This window comes from Acanthisitta chloris, unplaced genomic scaffold (assembly GCF_000695815.1).
Source record: "Acanthisitta chloris isolate BGI_N310 unplaced genomic scaffold, ASM69581v1 scaffold8315, whole genome shotgun sequence".
NCBI lineage: Eukaryota > Metazoa > Chordata > Aves > Passeriformes > Acanthisittidae > Acanthisitta > Acanthisitta chloris.
Genome location: NW_008673170.1, coordinates 330 through 20,897, shown reverse-complemented (window position 1 = coordinate 20,897; position 20,568 = coordinate 330). Strand labels below are relative to the sequence as shown.

Below are 20,568 nucleotides of genomic sequence, written 5' to 3'. Positions count from 1 at the left end.
ATCAGTCTAACCAGCAGGAACGCCCAGGTGCTTCGATTTTATTTCTGTCCTTTGGTACAAGTCTACATTCTTGTAAACTGAAGCATAATCAACCCCCTGTACTCAGCCCTGGTGTGGCTGCACCTTGAATCCCGCGTGCAGCTCTGGGTCCTTCACTGCAGGAAATACATTGAGGTGCAGGAATAGTCCAGAGAAGGGCAACTGAGATGGGGAAGGGTCTGGAGCACAGATCTTATGCAAAGCAGCTGAGGGAGCTGAGGGTGTTCAGCCTGGAGAAAAGGAGGCTCAGGGGTGATCTTACTGTTCTCTACAGCTACCTGAAAGAAAGTTGGAGCCAGGTGGGGTCAGTCTCTTCTCCGAAGTAACAGGTCACAGGACAAGAGGAAATGGCCTCAAATTGTGCCAAGGGAGGTTTCAATGGGATATTAGGAAAAGTTTCTTCACCAGAAGAGTAGTCAGTCACTGGAACAGGGAAGGGGTTCAGTTATCAACCCTGGAGGAAAGTAGATGTGGCACTTCGTTGGTGGACATGGTTTAATGGTGGAATAGTTGGACTTAATGATCTTAGAGGTCTTCTCCAATTTAATTGATTCTGTGATTCCATGTGAGCAGTGCTCCAAGAAGTCAACGAGATGGTTCATGTGTATGATGGCATTTTGAACCCTAGACTGTAGGTGAGGTGGGATCTGTGAATTATGAGATAGGGACACTACTCCTGTCACTTCCTGATAAAGAAATGAAGATACACTGCAGTGCTTGAGAAAGATTAAAAGGGAGTGGGAGATGGAGGCACCAGAGAAAGAGTCCCAGGGGCCAAGACTATATTGTTAGGGTTGCTACAGGGTTTGCTAGAGTGGGACAGATAATACATACATGATACCATCTGCTTGTTCCTTGCCTAGAATCCATACAGTACTCTGATTTATAACCAAGGAGACAGCAGAAATGGGGCATTAGAGCACAGGGTGAGCAGACCTGCTATGTGCTTGGTGGCAGCAGGTAACCCCACAGATGTTTGCTAACTCCTCGTGACTGCAGTGCTCACAGAGCACCAGGCTCACAGGTGTGCTGCCTGCAGAACTGGGAACCTGCAGTCATGCCCAACTCTTCCTGCACACCCCATCAACACACCTGAGGGAGGCGAGAAAGTCACTGCTCTCGTTACATATTCTGTCCCTGATCTCTTTTGAGCAGAGATAATGCAGAACTGCATTTCCTGGTGAAAGCACCTCGATCAGACACTTCAGCCCAGGCCTGAAACCCTGAGGTCACACTTGATAAACCTGCAATTAGTTCATCCTTAGAAAGGTGACAACAGACTGATCAAGAAATTTCAACTGGTGCCCAGAAGTACTAAGGGACTTAAAATTCATCTCCACTCCAGGTTTTGTGGCTTTGCCCACTTCAGAAATCCTGAGACAGTTATAAGATTCATTAGATCTTTTAGGAGAAGAAAGAAACAAAGTGTTTCTCTTCAAACGTGGGAAGGAAGGAACACAATTTTACAACCAAGCAAATGGCTTGAATTTTAAAAGAAGGTGCGTAACTAAAATGCCTTTTAACATCATGCCACTTTTCCTTCTCAGAATCACTTAATGCTGTGCATCCACAGACAGCAGATTTCAAAAGGTTTTTAATATATTCCAGAGGAACGATAGATACCCTCTGCTTAGAGCAGCAGAAATGCTGGTTTGAGACTTGTGTTCAAACTCTGTATTTAGCCCAAATTTCCTCTATAAGACACACATTTCCCTTTCTGGAAAGTTCACTTCACGTTTCCTCCTGACAAAGGCAGTGGGCAGTGAGATGGCCAAACTGTGAGAACAGCCCAGCAGAACAGAATCACAACTTCCCTCCCACAGGCTTAGAAAAACAAAAGGACCAGACTGACCCTTTGTTTTACTGGCATTATCAATCAATACAAATGGATTATTTCATATTGCCATGTAGTGGGTATCCCTACATGGATACCACCTCCTTTCAAACATAACAGGTCTTGCTTGGTTTCCTACAATGGGCAAGAATACTGCACACTATTGGAGGTGTCTAATCCTCCCATCTGCTGTTTCTGTAGAAAAATATTTGCTTTTTAACATCTGTACTGCATTTGCACAGTTCAAACACACACATAGCTCCTGGAATGTACATAGTATTTAGCGAATTTTTAACTAAGTTTTCTTTGTAATTGTATAGTTTTCCCTTGACAAGGAGAGGATCAGACTTCTCCAGGAGGATTACTTCTGCTCAACTTATTGCAAACAGCTCTTGAATAAAATAGTTCATTAGTTCATGAAAATTAAAAACTCCAGGGAACTGCTGGGAAAGGAAGAGAAAAGAACAGAGTGCCACAATAATTAGGTTTTCAGATTGTCCCTTATCCTCCAGAATGCAGGTACACACACACATGTCCCTGCTCCCCTTAGGTAAAGCATTTAGGAGCGCTCACTGCACATGTTTCCCTGGGAATCAGTGTTCCAGAGGCTAAAGCTTCAACCAGGCCATCGTTTCCCAGAAAGATACTAAAAGACACATGGTCCTTACAGCACGTTTCTCTTGCTAGTCTGTAGTGCAAGAGCAGAGTTGTGCTCCCACCTCCTCCCCTCCCTGCAAGTGTTTAAAGACCTTAGTTTCAGAGTTACTCAAAATTCAGTTTCTTGACCGTTTTAGGCTCCCATGGCTGATGCTGGAAAACCAAAGGATCTCCACTCACCAGGAATCGCTCGTGCCTGCCCACGTGTATAGGCAGCCTGGGAACAGCAGAGCTACTGAGTGTAGCTACTAGGGATCAGGGAAAAGATTGGCCAGGAATGAGGATGGCAAGCAGAGAAAACTGAAGGGGGATGCAGTTGTTCCCTGGCAGTTACTGACCAGAGGACAACCTCTTTTGATCTGTACCAGGCACAATACAGTGCAGAGCATCCCAGGGCCACACCAACCCACACAGGGCCAGATCATCACCAGGACAGACGATGACTGCGCAGGTTCTCTGTGGCTTTACACCACGAGGCTCAATGGGAAGTGTGGCTCACAGCAGCACAACCTCCTTGCTCTTCTCCCGTTTTCCCTTCTGTCTGCTCTGCCCTTCCATGAAAAGCATTCTGGTAGTCCATAGGTCTCCAGCCAAACTGACTAAACTGCAAACCACAATGCCAATAGATACAGTTCTGGTGATAGTTCTCTGTGCTTTGTCACCTTCTCACTTCAAATTGGCTTGAGACCACCAAGGAGCAGTTGATCATCATCAGAAACGTCACCAGGTCACTACCTGCCTGGCATGGATCAGTGACCTTGAATCACATGTTCTCAGCAGACAGTCTGACTGGAAAAACAGGGATATGTCAGAAGAATGTGCTGTAGCCTCTGCGAACTCTCCAGCCGTTAAAAGAAGTGTATTCTGAAACACGGATTTTCCTACAGATCTGTGGTGATTTTCCAAAAATAATGTTTTGCAATATCCTGAAGTTGTTACATTCCAACTGTTGTTATTACTATGGACTACAAATGAAACTGGAGTTTCGTTTGCTGACAGGGGGCTCAGTTTTAATCCACAGTCTTAGACAGGAGTCTCAGCTCTGAGCACCACGAGAAACTCCATCTAGATAACATTGCTTAAAAGGAACTGGAGCTATAGAAGGCAGGACTAAGAACTGAGATACAAGATGATATAAAACCAGCTCTTACATGAACAACGATTTGCATATCAGATTATTAAATGAAAATCCATCAAACTACCATTTATTGATGCAAACAAACAGTCTCTGCCCTATCTGTTTCTGGAAACACTTTGCCTCAGGGAAAAATTTAAACCTGGGCAGATAATCAGGATAAGGTATTTGAACACTTAAATCCTCCTGGAGTCTTCAAAGTAGGTGTTAAGTGGTGCATTAAATTTGTGCTGTTTCTTCCGAGCTGGGTGAATTTGCTCTTCTGTACATAGTGGAAAAAGCCTTTTACAATCATTTGAATCCATGAATAAATGCAACATATTAAAATTTCTAAAGTACAACCACGGAATGTTGTTGTACATAATCCAAGTGAGTGGAATAGCCAGGACTAAAATTATTTAAGAGACCACAGAAAGATAGTATGTAATTAAAATGACATCGGCGGCACTACCCAGCGAAATGAGAGAAAGTGACATCACAGAGCTCACATGAGCTGCAAGCATGTTATTAGATCCAAACCTGACTGTAAAATTACTATCTGCCCATGGGATTATCTTTGGGCATTCTGAAGCATTGTTTCATTGCTGATAGAACAGGCATGATAACAGGCTAACTTTGCTGTCACATTGGGTTTTGGCCTTTCTTTGTTGTTTTCTCACACTAGCAGCAGATGAGAAGACGACAAACTTCAGCTGAATCACTGTTGTGGAGCTTTTCATGGCTTTACAGTTTGTTCCAAAGGGGTTTTTTATCCTCCTTTCCCCAAGAAAAGAACCCAAAAGAATTTTTCATGGTGATAAAATCAATGAGCAGTAAAAGCCGCACACAATGTAATGCCTAGGAATGTGGCAACCTAAGGAATACCCATAGGCCTAATGCACCTCAGAGAGAGCAAAAGACTTTGCTTATAGCTCTCATTAATGACACAGAGAACTAGGAGCTACTTAGTTATATCTTGGCCTCATGAAAATTCAGTGCCAAAACTCCAACTGGCTTCAGTGGGTACTTTTCATCATCTAAGACCTAGGACACAGGACACAATCCTCCTTCACATGCAGGGCCACCTGGGACACCTCATCCCTCCAGATTTCATACCTGCATTAGACTGAAAAAAGCTGCATTTTGATCTGTTCCACATACCATTTTTATGTCCCTGGCAAATTATTAAGTATATATATACGTGTAACAAGACTCATGTGCCACCAGACTAAAACAGTCAAAATTCTAAGAGCATGTAGTAAGACCGGCAGTGAAAAGGGGGGAAAAAAGGATGCCTCAAACTTTCCAGTCACTTTTGAAAGCCTCTATAATGATCCTGAACTGCAAAGGGGACTTAGTTTGCCCTCAGAAATCTGGTCCTAAGTGTCTAACTCCCAGCATTTGAAAGAGTTCCCATATGTCACTTTTTCAAACTAGGCAAAAGTCCAGGAGCAGATGGGTCCACAGCCAGTCATGGACTTGTGCATACTCTGTAAAGGCAAACATGGACCTTGTACTTTCCTCCCCAGTTCCCTGATACTGGGCAGCTACTGCTGTGTGTTAGCTCTTTCCAGCACCTCCCAATATCCTTTCCAATACAGCCTTACACCTCTGCTCCATTGACCACTGAAAGCTGCAAACTGGCTTCATACTTAGATTTCTGCCTCCTGCTCTCATTCCTACAGTCCTGCTTTTCTTTGTGTTTTCCTTGTTTAAGGGAGTGACCGTCTCTAGCACAGTGAAGGATTTAGTCCATAACCACACAGCAGCACAGTGCTACTGCCACAGAAACATACTGCATTTTAGCAACAGGATTTAAGACCTTTTAATCCACACTAGATTGTTTCATTATCCCTTTTACCCTTTGCTAATTTATACACAGAATAGACTTTCCATGCAGACCCCTTTGGCATGAATCTGTGATGCCAAACTCTCCATACACGCAGGATGCCATTACAAGTTCACACAGGACCTGTGCACTAGAAATAAGGTGTCTGCAAGCAGCTCAGACACACCAGCCCTGTTAGAAAATGTTCCTCCAGCAGCCAGCCTGGGCCAGAATCGATGTTTATGAATTGTGAGCTGTTTCTGGCCAGTCAGTGGTGCTTGCCTTCTTTTGCATGTACAGAAGGATGAAGACCTAAAGGCTGGTGAAGGCAGAGGGTGATAAAGGTGGGCTGGAGGAATGACAAGCAGGTGGTGATAAAGTGCAACCAGCACAGAAGTGGAAGTTCACTGCATGAAAAGTCAAAGAGCATAACATGCAACACAACAAAGAGCAGCAATATCTGTGAATATCAGTTTTGGTTTTAAATGTGTCCTGGCTGTAAAGTAGGTTAAACCCCTTCAGACTCCTTATGCCCAGACAAAACAGCTAAGAAATTATTTGCTGAGACTGCATACCCATTTGTTTGCATGCTTCAGGTGGTATTTACTACCTTCCATTTAGCCATCTCAATACCAAGTAACTGCTCTAACCAGATATTCAGGTCCTTTCTGTGTTCCAAAGCAGTAGGAACTGTAACAGGACTGTATAAAACCTGCCCTAGCTCCTAGGCAGTGACTGGGCTGAACACTCAGTGAGGCCGCCTTTTTGTCTGGTCATTAAGGAAAAGCAGTATAGACAAGACATTTGACTTCAAGATGACAAAATTTCTACAGGGTGAATCTTTCCTTCTGGGTCTAGAAACTGCATGGAAAAATCATCCCAGATAGAACATTTTCTGCATACTTACCTGAGCAGAAGTGCTAAGAGAAGCAATCTAGTAATGTGTTAACAACTCTGCACCAACACCAAGCCTGTCTGATGGCACATAAAACTAAAAAGTAACAAAATCTTCCCTAAAATATGTTGAATGTTCAAACAGACTGAGTCTGTTTTCAAAACTGAGGCTTATGCCACTTCCCACTTTTCCTTAAAACATTTGCTTATCCATATATTTACCACAGAAACAGCCTTACCTCAGCTGCATCTTGCTGGTGTCTGTAGGCAATTGCATTTTTTACAGTTTGGATAAAAAAGCTATTCACTTCCTTTTGTTTCTTGTTTGGAAAAACACGTAGCAATGGGATCATTATGAATGGGAAAGAAACTGCAAGAGATTTGAAAGAAGAAAACATTGAACCAGACTGTGAAGGCAGAGAATAGTCCCCCCTTTCATCAATATTACAAAACTCATCCAGCAGGCTGTGTTCCTGATGTGAAACCTGGTTTTCCCTCGTTCCCTCTCCCTTGTTTTCTTCCACCCCCATAGGCTGCTAGAGGATTCCCTTTGAGATATGCCATGCTGGCCAGGGCTCTCCTGCCAGACAGATTCCTTCCAAGTTTGCTTCCATCATGCTTCAGGATTTAGGTTCAGCTTTTTGATGTCACAGAGCCACCACAGCAAAGGGAGCATTATCCCTCCTGCCTACTCAACCAACCACATAAAGAAGGTTGGACTAGCAGCTTATGGCACTCATTTACAGTGCTCCAGCATTAGGAGCCTATAAGAAAGATGGAGACAAACTCTTCAGCAGAGCCTCCTGCAACAGGACAAGGGATACTGATTTTCAGTTACAAGAGAGTCAGTTTACTTTAGATATATAGCAGTAGGTTTTTACAATGAAGATGGTGAAACACTGGCACAGGTTGCCCAGAGAGGAGGTAGAGGCCACATCCCTGGAAACATTCAAGGTCAGGTTGGACTGGGCTCTGAGCAACATGATCTAGAGGAAAATGTCCCTTTCTGTGGTGGAGGGGTTGAACTAGATGACATTGAAAGGTCCCTTCTAACCCAAATCATTCTATGATTCTATTTTATTTTGCTTCTTTAAACAGGCCACAGGTTCTGTAAGTGAGATGTTATCACAGGGATGGTCTGCAGTCCATGGCCTTTATAGCCAGGAATTAGAAACTTGAGTGAGGTCTTGCATCTTAACAAACCCCTCACAAAGTTATGAATGACTTATGACTAACAAGCTGGTCACTGGAAAACCTCTGTCCTGCCAACAGGGCAACGCAGTGTGGACATTCAGACCACCAGAGTGGGGAAATTCAAACTAGCATAACATGATGAACCAAGGAATACAAGCCCAAAACCAACAGGAACTTCCTTTAATGAAGCACATGGTCTTAGACATCTAGGGGCACATTTCTGTCCCTTAAGAAATTGGTCATGAATCATATTTCACAATCAGGTTAAACATTAACCCCAGGACATTTTGGATACACAGCTCCAGAAGGAAACAGCTCATGCACTGTGAGTGCAGGTGCAATCTGTAGTGCCAGCAGGATCAGATGGGCACAGGAAACTTTTCCACTGTGCCACCTGACACTATTGTATGCAGATCTAGACAGCAAGGTGATAAAACCTCAAAAACCTTGATTATGCTGTGGCTTCCCCAGCTCCGGTTCTTACTGCTCTTGACTTGACACGACAGCATGGAGACTGTTTCATGCCCTAGAACTAAATGGTTTTACAAACCATTCTTGCATTCCATACCTATTAACCTGAAAATAAATGCATTCTCTCCACAACACTTGTTACTTTCATTCTGTAGAGCCATCAACCAGGATCCTGCTGGACTTACACTATCTGCTCATGCTCCTCCAGCTCTTGTCTTCAGTGGGTTGTTAATGTTGTTAAGGGATGGAATTTCAATCCTCACCAAGCAAACTAAGTGCACAAAATCTTTAGGCTTAGGTTCCAAAGGGCAGTTACTCTGTTTTAGTGAGAAGTGTAGAAACTACAGGTCCCAGAAACTTTCCTCTCAGATCAGCCCAGAGTATTGTGTTCCCAGACTCTCAGTTTCTGGAGTAAGTTTCACTAATGGTGACAAGAGCTGTGGAGAATATGGTGGAAATCTCAAGGGTGTATTTGGCCTCCGAAATAAAGTCTCCTATAAGTCTTCCTGCTTCAGCATGTTTTGCAATTTGAGAATGACTCTTAGAAAACTGCCATAGGAAGGAGAAAAATGTAGGCTATACTCACGAGTTAGAATGAGGAGAGGCTTAAACAAAGACATTTCAAAGAAGGTTCTGCAGTTCTTAACAAAGGGATCATCAGGATTCTTCTGAGAATCCACCTCAGTACCGAAAGCGACGCTGCCAACAACATCCAGAGTGAAGCAGTTATAACACCTGCATCGAGTTGAGAATGATAACTCATTAGCTACAAATCACATATCCACTAATATCTTGCTTCTCAAATATCACACAGCATTAATTTGTGTCACGGATTTGTTTTTTGCTTTTGGATTTGAGCTTTGCCAACAAGAGATTTTTCCATCATCAGAAAAATGCTGATGCCTGATAGTAGTCACCTCCTCTCCACCTACAAAGTGATCTTCTTTTCATGTAGCTCAAAGATTCCACTAAAAATTTATAAAAAATAAACAATTTAATTTATTACCTAGAAATCAAAGGTAATACATCAGAGACTCAGAAACATTTTCTCAGTATGCATCCTAATAAGAGAGCACTCTTCATTTTAAACTGCTAAACCCACATGTACTAGTAGTCCAGCCTAAACTGCCAGAGACAAAAGGTGCTTAAGTAAAATTAAGGTGTTCGAGGATTTCCTTCTTCCTGACACCTCTGTGAAATGTAAATCCATGGTCAAACATGAGGAACTGACACTGAGTGGACTCTGTCTCTGCAGAGGAGTAGGCAGTGCCCTGAGAACTGCAAATCACCTGTGTACCATGATCTAGGAACTTCTTGATCTCTCCCTGCACATCTGACCCTCTATCCAGTTGTCTCCACATCTGTATTTTTGGGCTGCGTTTTAGCAGTTCCATTTAGTTTTGAGATAAGTGGACTGAGAATGTAAAATGTCCTTGAAATCTGATTCTTTTGATCTGCAGACAAGTCTACAATGGCTGTTCTTCTGTGATCCCTTACAGAAGGCTAATACCAATCTCTGGTGTTCTAACTTGAGTGAGCAGGTGTGAAGAGAAGGACATAGTCAGGCCCATGACATCCTGTCTATATACTGTGAAGAAGTGTTTGTAAACTATAACTTTTGGGTCCTGTCATTCTGATGACACCAGAGCAGGTCTGAGGGATAAGATACTGCAAAGTTAAGTAACTTCTTTTGTTCTTCAATTCTTACAAATGTGAGAAAAAAAAAGCATCATGAGAAATTTAAAATAAATAAACAAAATTAATTACATTGGTGTCAGAAGGACTCAATCACCTCCCTCTCCAAGGTACTGGAAAATGTAAAAACTACATTTTGAGGTGTTGGCAACATACAAAAGAGCTAAAGGCACCTAATGTACAAGATGAAAAGAGGGTGCAGGCAGGGCATTTACATCCAAAAAACAGTTCCTGAGGAATTCCATGGAACTGCAGTGGAATGAGAATCACATCTACAAATGTCAAACCTGCTGAAAATGGTATGATGGTAAGACAGCTGGAAGATCATGTTCTGAGATGGTCAACATCATTCATTTATACTCTCAAAAGGTCTTTTCCAAAGAGTCTCTTGAGAGGTGAAACCCTATAATGGATCAATAGCTAAAAGACCAGGCAAAGACAAAGGAGAAATGGGAAAAAAGGAAAAGTCTGGAAGGACTTGAAAGGTCAATTTTCATCAGAGGACTAGGCTAGGTGTAATGTGCCTTGAGGTTTCACAGCATCTCTCTGGGTGTTTAATAACAAGATCGCTGTGCACATACACATGTGCCTGCAAGAGATGAACGAACTGTGGCTAAGTATCACAGTGTGGTGAACAGTCCAGTGAACGTCTCTGATGAAAGAGCAATAAAAGAGATAACAGGCTATTAAATGCACAACAAATGAGAGAAAGCTCAATGTGGAAAATATCATAATGTCACTTGTGCTGGTTTCAGCCAGGATGGAGTTAATTTCTTTTTTTCCTCTCAGTAGCTAGTATAGTGCAGTGTTATTCTCACTCATTCAGAGTGAGAATACTGTTGATAGCATACTGATGTTTTGGTTTCTACTAAGTTGTGTTTATCCTAAATCAAGGAAGTTTTCTTTCTCATGTCTTATGCTCTGCCAGTGAGAAGCTACAAAAGAGAAACTGGGAGGGAGCATAGCTGGGACAGGTGAGCTGAACTAGCCAAAGGGATATTCCCCACCATGGCACATCATGCCTAGTCTATCGGCAGAAGGGCCGATCCGGGGGGAGGTTCAGGGTTGCGCCGGTCCGCGGGTGGTGAGCAGTTGTACTGTGCATCACTGATTTTGTTTTGCTGGGTTTTTTCCTTTCATTTTCTTTCTATTATCCATTAGCACTTTAGCTCATTCTGCTCTTTATTATTAAACTGTTCTTATCTCAACCTATGTAATTTATTTTATTTTCTCCTTCCCATTCCTCTGGGTTGGGGGGGAAAAGGAGTGAGGAGGGAGTGTGAGCAGCTGTGTGGTTCTTGGCTGCTGGCTGGGATTAAACCACAACACCAATCCCATCGGCTCACAGCAGGACAGCGAGCCAGGACAGGGCTGTCAAGAATGTGGTAGGCACAAACTCAAGCTTTGCCAGGGGAGGTCTAGGTTGGATATTAGGATTTTTTATGGAGAGAGTGATCAGGCACTGGAATGGGCTGCCCAGGGAGGTAGTGGATTCACCATCCCTGGAAGTTTTTAAGATGAGACAGGATGTGACACTTAGTGCCATGGTCTAGTAACCACGGTAGGGTTGAACTTAATGATCCTGGAGGTCTCTTCCAACCCAGTTGATTCTATGAATGATGAAGTGCTCAAAAAACCTCATACAAGAAAAGCAAGAACGTGATGGACTAGAGAGATCTGATACTAACTAGTTCAGTTCCTAGATTTGCAGATTATTGGCAGTCTGCAGAGAAGAGACTGGACAGGGACTGATGGAGCCTTCCTTTCTGCTTCCAGCTGCTAAAACTTCAGTAAACAACAGCTAGAGACATATCAGATGCTTTACCAGAATTACTTTCCAAGCATGCAATGGCTGCCCCCAGAAAGAAAAGGCATCTATCAGACACATCCTCTGTAAAACTATGACTTCCACTTGGAAAATGAGGGAGGAAAAAATACAGTATACTTTTACACAGTAAGTGCATATTTAGAATAACTGCTGCTATTGATTTTGTTTCTTTTTTAAAATCTGCTACTAATTTCTGGCATGTTGAACATACCTCTGGATGTCAAAAGCTTTGCCAGAATCTGCATAGACTTTCAAGTTACACAGCAGGACGTCACAGGCCTGGTTTATTAGCGGTGTCACCTGGAAAGGAACACATTGTGCTGTGAAAAACATTGAAATGTTCAGAGAAAAACCCACCCAAGCACACAAAAATAATCATTTCAAATGGCATGGTGAGTGGGATAGATGCTCAGGTTCCTCTGCAGGTGTGGTTTGGCACTTTGGCACAGCTAAGATGAAAGGCTGGCACTGAGGCTAAAAGTAAATCCACGCATTACAGGGATGCCCTTGGCAGCTCTGGGCCCAAACACCAGAGGTCCTGTCATCCACCAGGCGTATGGGCCTTGCCCACCTTGGCTATATACAGAGAGAACTACCAAACAAAAACATCCCCTGTTCTTTCAATCCTTCCCCATTCCAGCTGATGATTTATCACAATCCATATTTGAGTTATACACACTCCAGGGCAGAAGGAGCAGTATTTTCCAAAGTCCCCAAATCCTGTAGCGGTATTGGCACCAGAGGCCCAGCACTTCTGTCCTGCTGTCACTCAGTTTGAAGGATTTGACACACATTAGAAAAGCACCATGTATACCATCACAGGGTGTTGAGGGCAAACTGCTATTGCTACCTGAGGAAAGGGTTTTCTGCAGTGATGATTAGACAGACATTCATGTGATTTTATTCAACTGATGGTTCTTTCCAAGCATTGACACATGATGGTTAGGGAGACTTAGCCATAGCCTAGCTGTGGCTAACAGTGCAAGGCTCCTCTTCAGGGCTTCATGGAAACTGTAACAGGCAACCTTCAACACCTCATTAAAATCAGTCTTCCTTCCTTCCTTCCTTCTTTCTCCTTACCTTTCCTTCCCTTGAACTTTTTGCATATGAAAGGCATCAGACGCTTCCTCAATTACACCACCTTGAGGGGCAGAGGAAGGCTGTAGGAGCAATCCAGCTGTGACTCTATGCCCTATGGCTCTTTCCCATACAGACTGCCAAGAGATCCTTACAGCCTGCAACTTCATACCACAGTCTTGCCTCAACAATTATGCCAAGCATGAGCAGACACACACACAGAAACCTGCCCTTCCTTCCTGAACATGCTCCTTCAGCATAAGGATGTCAACAAACATGAGAACAGACTTGTCCTACTCCCCTGACATTCTTGTTACCAAAAAAGACTTACTGCAGCCTTGCAGCACACTCTGAGAGCTGTGCAGCCTGCCCAGCCAAGTCCATTTTGCTTGGCACTTCTACCTCTATGAAACTGGCATAACACTTTGTGCACAGGCACACTGCCATCCTAACACATGGGCAAGACTATAAGCAGTCAAAAGGCCAACATGGGAGCATCCAACATGTTTTCCAAAGGCAGAAGTCTGAATCAAGAATGTGTCTAGCTGCTCTCGAGGTCCTGTGCCTATATCGGAGGAATTTCATTTCGAAGCCAGATTGACTTGGGCCTTGCCACAGTCTCACAAGACAATTCTGAAGCCAGATCAGTATTTGGTAAAAGTAGCTGTCATGTGTTTGGGAGGTGCACACCATATTATGTGTCAGCTTTCTGCCCCATTTGGCTTTCCCAAGAAGGTACCTGCAGTGAGCACCTCCTCAAATGGTTCAACAAAATTAACACATTTCTGTTCAACAGAACAAACCAGGGTGAAACACATTGTAATCTCTGGGTCCAGCCCCTCCAATGAACTGAACCAGTCAAGAAGAACAAAATGAAAATCACTGTTTTAACAGCTATGATGTTTCCTAAACAGATGGTGATCGTTTCAAATTTTCCTTTTACTGCCTTATTTTCTCTTGTATTCTTCACCACATCACCAGATCTGCAGCCACCCAGCTGGCTGGTATTGCTTTGCAGCAGCTGGCAGAGATGTCAGGGACATGCATGTCTGGCCAGGGCATCCCTCAGCACCTCTGCACTCTCCACATTCCACCAGCCTTTCAAAATACTGCTACAATTCACATCTAGTCATAAGGCATTTTTATTAGTAAATATAGCCAGGAAAATGGGGAGAAGGACACATGGATTTGATTTATTGTTAGCATGATAAGACAGACTCATATGAATGAGACAATTATGTGCACATGAGAACTACAGGGGATATATACTCTGCTATCCTAGGTTGGGTTTGGGGTTTTATTCCCCTCAGGGGCAATAAATTAGTCCAAGATTGCGAACTATGAAGACCACAGATTGAAACATTCTCAAGTCCCTTAACACCTTAAATTCTTTGTCCAGTGGTCAAGAAAAATGAACTAGTGTTTTGGGGATGTGAACTGTACCAAACACTGAAAACCAGCCCAAAAACATGTTGATCTGCGCCATCTTGGGTATTGCTGACTTCCCATACATTCTCATTTGCCAGCCAGAAGATAAAACCTGCATAACCTGCCTGAGACTCAGGTCTTGGTGGGTAAACAAATCCCAGCTGCTCTGTGTTCAGATTGGCTGAGAGCAACAGGATGAAGAAAAATCTAAACAATATGGTCCCTGTAAATATTTGATCTGCCAGTTATCTAATAGTAAGAGTAGCCCAGAGTCAAAATTCCTTTCCTTTTGCCAAAGAAGAGCATTTGGGGTTAGGGTTTTCATGCCAGGGGCTTTGCTGCATAAATCCTGCCAATATGCTATTTGGCACCTAACAACACTTAGCTTCCAATTCTGCATATGCACAGTGAATGTGGATGTTTGCACTGCTCAAAGGCATCAGAGTCATGTTCCTCTAGTCAGATGTGGCCCTCAGCATTCATTAGCTTCCCCTCTTTTATTCAGTATTCCCCTTGTTCTTAGCACCCAAATGAAAAAGTAGAAGGCTGGATCATATTCACTGGAGACAGACACACTGGAGGTGTCACTGCTCATACACAGTACACAGAGACTCCGTTGGACTTTTTGTCCCACAAACAGAAAGAAATATAAAGGAAGGAGAAGGAAAATGGTACGTCCCTAATACAGCGATTGCTTCTGTACAAGATTTCAAGTCTCTGTCAAAACCAGGAAAAGAGTGGTGTGTCAGGAAGATGTTTTGTGCAAGGATTTGTTTCCAACACCTGAGAGTGGGGCCCTGAGGTTCCTGGGCATACCCTACCAAAGTGAGCAACTCAGCCAGACACTCACCTGCAGCTCATTTTCCATATCAGCTGTTACATTAGTGACTGGCTTTGCCTCAGGTGAGCACACTTGCTTTGACCAATAACAACAGCCATTTCCAGAGACTTTTCCAGAATGCCTTTGACCAGTGTGCACAGACTAAGAGCAAATCAAGGAAACCTTAATGGTTGAACTGTCAGATCTTATGTCATAGTGGAACATGAAAGATCCTCATGCCTGAGAGTCACACTAGAGGACTTTCCCGCACTGTTCTGCCATGTTATCACAAGTTTGCTTTGTGTCTCCCTTCCCGTGAATGAAAACACCTCAACCCAAACTCCACTCCACAAGTTATTCAGGATAGTGCTGCATTCTGTGCTCTCTTCTTTGATTTTTGTGTTCAGCTTTGTTTTAATGGTTTGTTGATGGAGGAGAGCATTCCTGGCATACTGATACGAGATGACACGACTACAGCAATACCATCAGAATAAATAAAAATCAATAGGTTTTCTGCTGGTGTTGGCTGTACAAGAGAGCAAAACTATTTATCAAGTCTGACAGGGGGTCCAGAATTGCAGGATCATCACAGGCACCACAGCAAAAAGAAGAGGACCAAAATAAGAAATACTAAATAGGGAATCAAGACTGGTACAGCAAGATCACTAGCATGTCAGCTTGTTTCAGTACAGAATAGCTGAGGAGAGCAGGACAGGAACACTGGGAAATTATTCTTTTACCTAGAGCCTCCAGGTATTATAATTCACCAATTCTCTATGAATTACATCTCGGATAAACTTTCAGTCATCGGTATTATTATTATATTATGTCTATATCATATATAGATATTATTATTAACAGATAGAAGTAGTTTATGTGCAGAGAATTTAAGTATCTTCTGTCAGATAATCCACAGGCAGTCGATAGCAGAGCTGGAAATGAAACCTCTTGGGTCTCCTGTCTCACTTCTCATTCTTAGTCCTCCCACAGCAATGGCACTATGAGGTTAATTCAGAGTCTTACTGGAATGAGCTCATTATCAGATCTGCCACCAAATCCAGTGGCATCTCACATGGGATGCTACCAAATCTTACTGCAGAATCAGGCTCAGAAGTCTATTGCTTTATGCTCTGCTCACCACTACAGTAGTATTCATATGTAATGCTATCCAGAGCCAAACCTGCCTTCACTTGGAGTGGAACTTTGCTAATCTTTACATGCTTGTTAGAAAAAACAAAGAATTAAAAGGGAGAACAGTCAGTATACAGAAATCCACAAAAGCAATAGTGAAACAGCGCACAGCTTTTAAAGAGAGACTGAGAAAAGAGAAAGAGAGAAAGCTGGAGAAGATGCCAGAAACTCTTGAAAAATGTTCTGAAAACAACTGTCTGCACACATGCAGCAATCACTACGTTGGCTCCCCAACAGCTCTATGACCTCAGTTCATTGCCTGCAACATTGAAAACTTCAGAATTCCTGGGAGCAACTTTTCATCATTTGGTGACTAGTGGTTGACTTCTGTCAAACTAAGGGGAAGTTCCTGCAGCTCAGTGAACTTCTCAGTGACACTGCACCACTTCTGTGGAGTGACAAGGGCAAAGCATGGCCCTGCTCACAGCTACAGCAGGTAAGTGCCTCTGTGGGACATTGCAGGTTCAACCTTAGCAAGGTGCATTAGCTCTGTCCTGGATCTGGTCCTCCAGCAGCCAGGACAAAGAGTGGATGACTTGGCTTCTCATTCTTGCTAGCCCTTACACTGTCTTTTCTCGTGTTTCTGAAATGGAGGGATCAGGAACCTACAGTCAACTCTCTGTCCTCTGTGCATCTTTTGTCTGAAGTGATTGCTATGGGGAGCACAAGGAGCTGTTAAAATTTATTGCTCTGTCACAGGCTAACAGCTCCCAGTTCTCTCAGAGCATCCAAACAGACAAATCTGTGTTTGGAATGGCACTAGGGGCTGCAGTACTCAAGGGGAACCACTCTCCAAAGACACCCGTGAGGTTTGCGGTCTCTAGCATCACGGGAGAGCTTCCTGAGAGGGACAAAGACAAGGCAGATACCCAGAGTGAACAGAGAGGAAGACTTTGGTGTGGGATTTTATCAGAGCTCAGACCTCTGTGGCAAAGGAATCAATGTCTTGGGAGAAGAAGTAAGGAATGTGTCTAGTAGTATATATAAATATGTATAAAATAACATATCCAGGTTCTTATGCAATAAACTAACACCAAAACTATGTTGTTTGTAACCCTTTGAAGTAGAGAGGAAGGGTTTATTGTAAACAGGATGTCTTCTACATAAGTCTGAATACTCTGTAGCATGGCCAACACTAGAACATGCTTCTGTGCTGTTGCATAGGTTCTGAGAGTACTAAATATGGGCGAGTTAAAAAGTGAGATCATAATTAATGAGCATTGATTTCCTTTGAGAAGTGTCGGTATGGCTTCTAAATTAAGCAACAGCAAGAAAGGCACATGGGCAAGGACTTAAGTTGCATTAACTTCAAATCCCAGGATTGTTACTGGTTTTGGGTAGAAAATTAAATGCAAGGCTGAGGAGTGCATAGTTCAACAGCAGCTCTTGATCTCACTTGGGCTTACTGCAAGTGTCTCTCTGTGCAGGAATAGATGGACTTCTAGTGAAGGCATGGAAGACAGGAACAAAGCTGAGCCTTTCAGAGAAACCTGCCATGCTCTTCTTTTTCCCACTTGCTGCAGACTGGGAGGAGAAAGGGACCATTTCCAGGTCACCCAGAGCGCATGCACAATCGCACACCTTCCACAGAGCTTGGACGAGGCAGCATGGGGAAAGCTGATTAGCAGACTGAAAATGAAGATCTCAGTCATTGCATGTGACACAGCTACCAGGCACTGGCCAGCCCTCCACTCTAACTCCTACCGCTACTTCTGCATTCCAGCTCCGCCATCATGCATTGCAAAGGGAGTGCCATGACTTCCCCTCCCACCCTGGTTTGACAATTAGAGAATCATAGACTTTTAGGGCTTGGAATGGACCTTAGAGATCATCCAGTCCTAACCCCCTGCCCTGAGCAGGGACACCTCCCATCAGAGCAGGTTGCTTAAAGCTTCATCCAACCTGACTGTGAACACTGCCAGGGTTGGGGCAGCCACAGCCTCCCTGGGCAACCTGTGCCAGTGTCTCACCACCCTCACAGGGAAAAGCTTTTTCCTAATGTTGAGCCTAGATTTCCCCTCCTTCAATTTGTACCCATTGCCCCTTGTCCTGTCACTGCAGCTCCTAACAGAGTCCCTCTGCAGCTTCCCTGGAGCCCCTTCAGATCCTGGAAAGTGCTCTGAGGTCTCCACACAATCTTCTCTTCTCCAGGCTGAACAGCCCCAACTTCCTCAGCCTGTCCTCATAGGGGAGGTGCTCCAGTCCTCTTAGCACATTTGTGGCCTCTTCTGAACTTGCTCCAACAGTTCCATGTCCCTCTTATGCTGAGAGCCCCAGACCTGTGTGCAGTATTCCAGGTGGGTCTCACCAGAGCAGAGGGGAAGAATCACCTCCTCTGACCTGCTGTCCGCACAGATCAGTCAGACCTGGCAAACCCATGCACACCCAGCCCCAAAGCAGGACACCTAGGACTCCTGCTCACCCTCACCATACTCCTCAGCCCAGCCTGCCTGGCTGGTGCCAGCAGAGGTTGCTCTCTACAAATTGAGGGGAGCATGGCGTTATCTATTGTCAGTCCAGCAGCAAAGAGCTGATGACCTGCAGTAAGGCAGATTAATTTCCTCTCGGAAAATGCAAAACTCTCCTCTCCCCACCATGCCATGTGCAACTAATCGCTTGCATATTTAACCACCCTTGCCTGGCTAAAATTTCATGATGGAGTCGGTGACAGAGCAAATGTCGGGGTGCATAACCAATGGCATTGTCAGTCGTGATTAATCAGCATCTCTGCCAGGCTAGTGGCCAATTAGAATTTACCATAATAAGGAGGTGACAGCCGGCGTTGCTAAGCGACTGCTGTCTATAGAGCTGGGAGAGCCAGACACATTTAGATGTTACTGTGGATTTCGACAGCGGCATGTCAAAACAACACAGGCGTCTGCCCAGTGGAAAATTTTATAACCCAAGACTGGGCACCAGAGTGAGGCATGATTCCCTCTCAGAATAAAACACATAAAGAAAGAGGCGATTTTTTTGCTGTGGGGTTGGTTGGTTTTTTCCCACCTTGAAAGAAGACTTTACCCAGTCAATCATTTATCTGCATTTAATTAAGAGATATCGTGTCACTGGACCAGGGCTTTGTGACTGGGTAATGGGTTCCCGTGGCTGAGCAAATGCTGATACATTTGTAGGAAATTAGCAGCAGGTCAGCACAGAAACATTTATTTTCAGTCCGAGGTATTTATCTGGCAAAGACATTCTGTTCCAGTGACTTATTTTATTATATGAAAGGATTAAAGAATAAAAGCAGAAGGGGAGGGGAAGGGGATGGAGAAATGAAAATAGACTGACAGCAGTTCCTGTGTTAACATGGAAGTTGCTGACTCTGCACATCATGTAAAGCTATGTTCCAATGGGGAGCAATAACCTTCCCTGTACTTAGCTCTCTCCTAACAGGGCAGGAAAGAAAGGTGTAGGGTCCTTCCTGAGTATGCTACACTTTCACGGCCAAACTGGCTTATACAGAGGAACACAGAGAATCATATCCTCAGATGAGCTACCCTGACTTTCACCAGTCTATGACCTGGACCATGCCATACGTATGCTCCGCTGCATGTGCTCTTCAGGTCTAACCTGGCACAAAGCAGCAGTTTTTACCTGTCCTTAGTAAGGATCTACATAAAGCCTGCACAAGTCTTCTAAATTACTCAAGCAGCACCGTGTGCACCTTACCTCTTTCAGTTTGGTGTCGCTGAAGGCTGGGGTCAGGAGGCTCCGCACATACTTCCATCTGTCGTCACGGAGACAAAGGATGCTATCAAGCATTGGCTTGGAAATCAAGTTTGACTTCTACATCAAAAGAAAACATAATTCAGTTTTAGCAAAAATGCAACTAGAGTTATTCCAGACTCTGAAACTTAGAAAGATTGGCCATGCATGGCTTTGCACTGCTGTCCCATGACGAGAGAGGTTTGAATCAGTCCCAAACACCAAGTTAAATACGGATGAGGCTGGAGAAAATTTCTCTGTTACTGCACTCATTTCCTCTTAGACTTGTCAAAGCCCCAGGCCAGCCCAGTAACTCCCTGCTCAGACTGGTTTGGTCCTGCTGTTCCTGGTGTTCTCCTGAGATTGCCAGTTCACCTTCACTGAACCCTGGCTTCTTTCCTCCTTTATAAGGTGACTAGCAAGATGACTTGTCAACACTCCCTCTCCGTGTGACATGAGTGCCAATGCATCACGTGCGGGTGTTGGTGGGGGACATGGCTCTGGTGACAATTGCTATGTCAGACTGCTACATGCATTTTAAAAGTCTTCAAAAAATATGCTGATTAGAAAGCAAGTCCCAGTCCTTACTCTGTCTATAAGGAACACTCTCACTAAGAAGTTGCGGCCTGTAGCTCTTCAGGCTACAGCAGTTGGTGAAACACTGTAGCTTAAAGCACTGCCCCATGAAGTTCTGTACCGAGATGACAACTATAGATTTACTAAACTTTAATCTCCCCCACCATCCAAGAAATTCCTAACCAGAGAATAGTGATACTCACCAAGGAATAGA

At 43.9% G+C, this 20,568-nt stretch overlaps 1 protein-coding gene across 1 annotated transcript in view; it reads right to left on the bottom strand.

The window, feature by feature from the left end:
• The window catches only part of TBXAS1 (thromboxane A synthase 1 (platelet)), a gene marked incomplete at its 5' end in the record, with an annotated part of 98,956 nt that extends 79,097 nt beyond the window's left edge, over positions 1 to 19,859 (bottom strand). The window contains 4 exons of the mRNA XM_009074828.1: positions 6,606 to 6,736; positions 8,618 to 8,766; positions 11,766 to 11,854; positions 19,743 to 19,859. Coding sequence (XP_009073076.1) covers positions 6,606 to 6,736; positions 8,618 to 8,766; positions 11,766 to 11,854; positions 19,743 to 19,859 — 486 coding nt within the window. The remainder of the gene's footprint in view (positions 1 to 6,605; positions 6,737 to 8,617; positions 8,767 to 11,765; positions 11,855 to 19,742) is intronic.
• Positions 19,860 to 20,568: the final 709 nt, after the last annotated feature.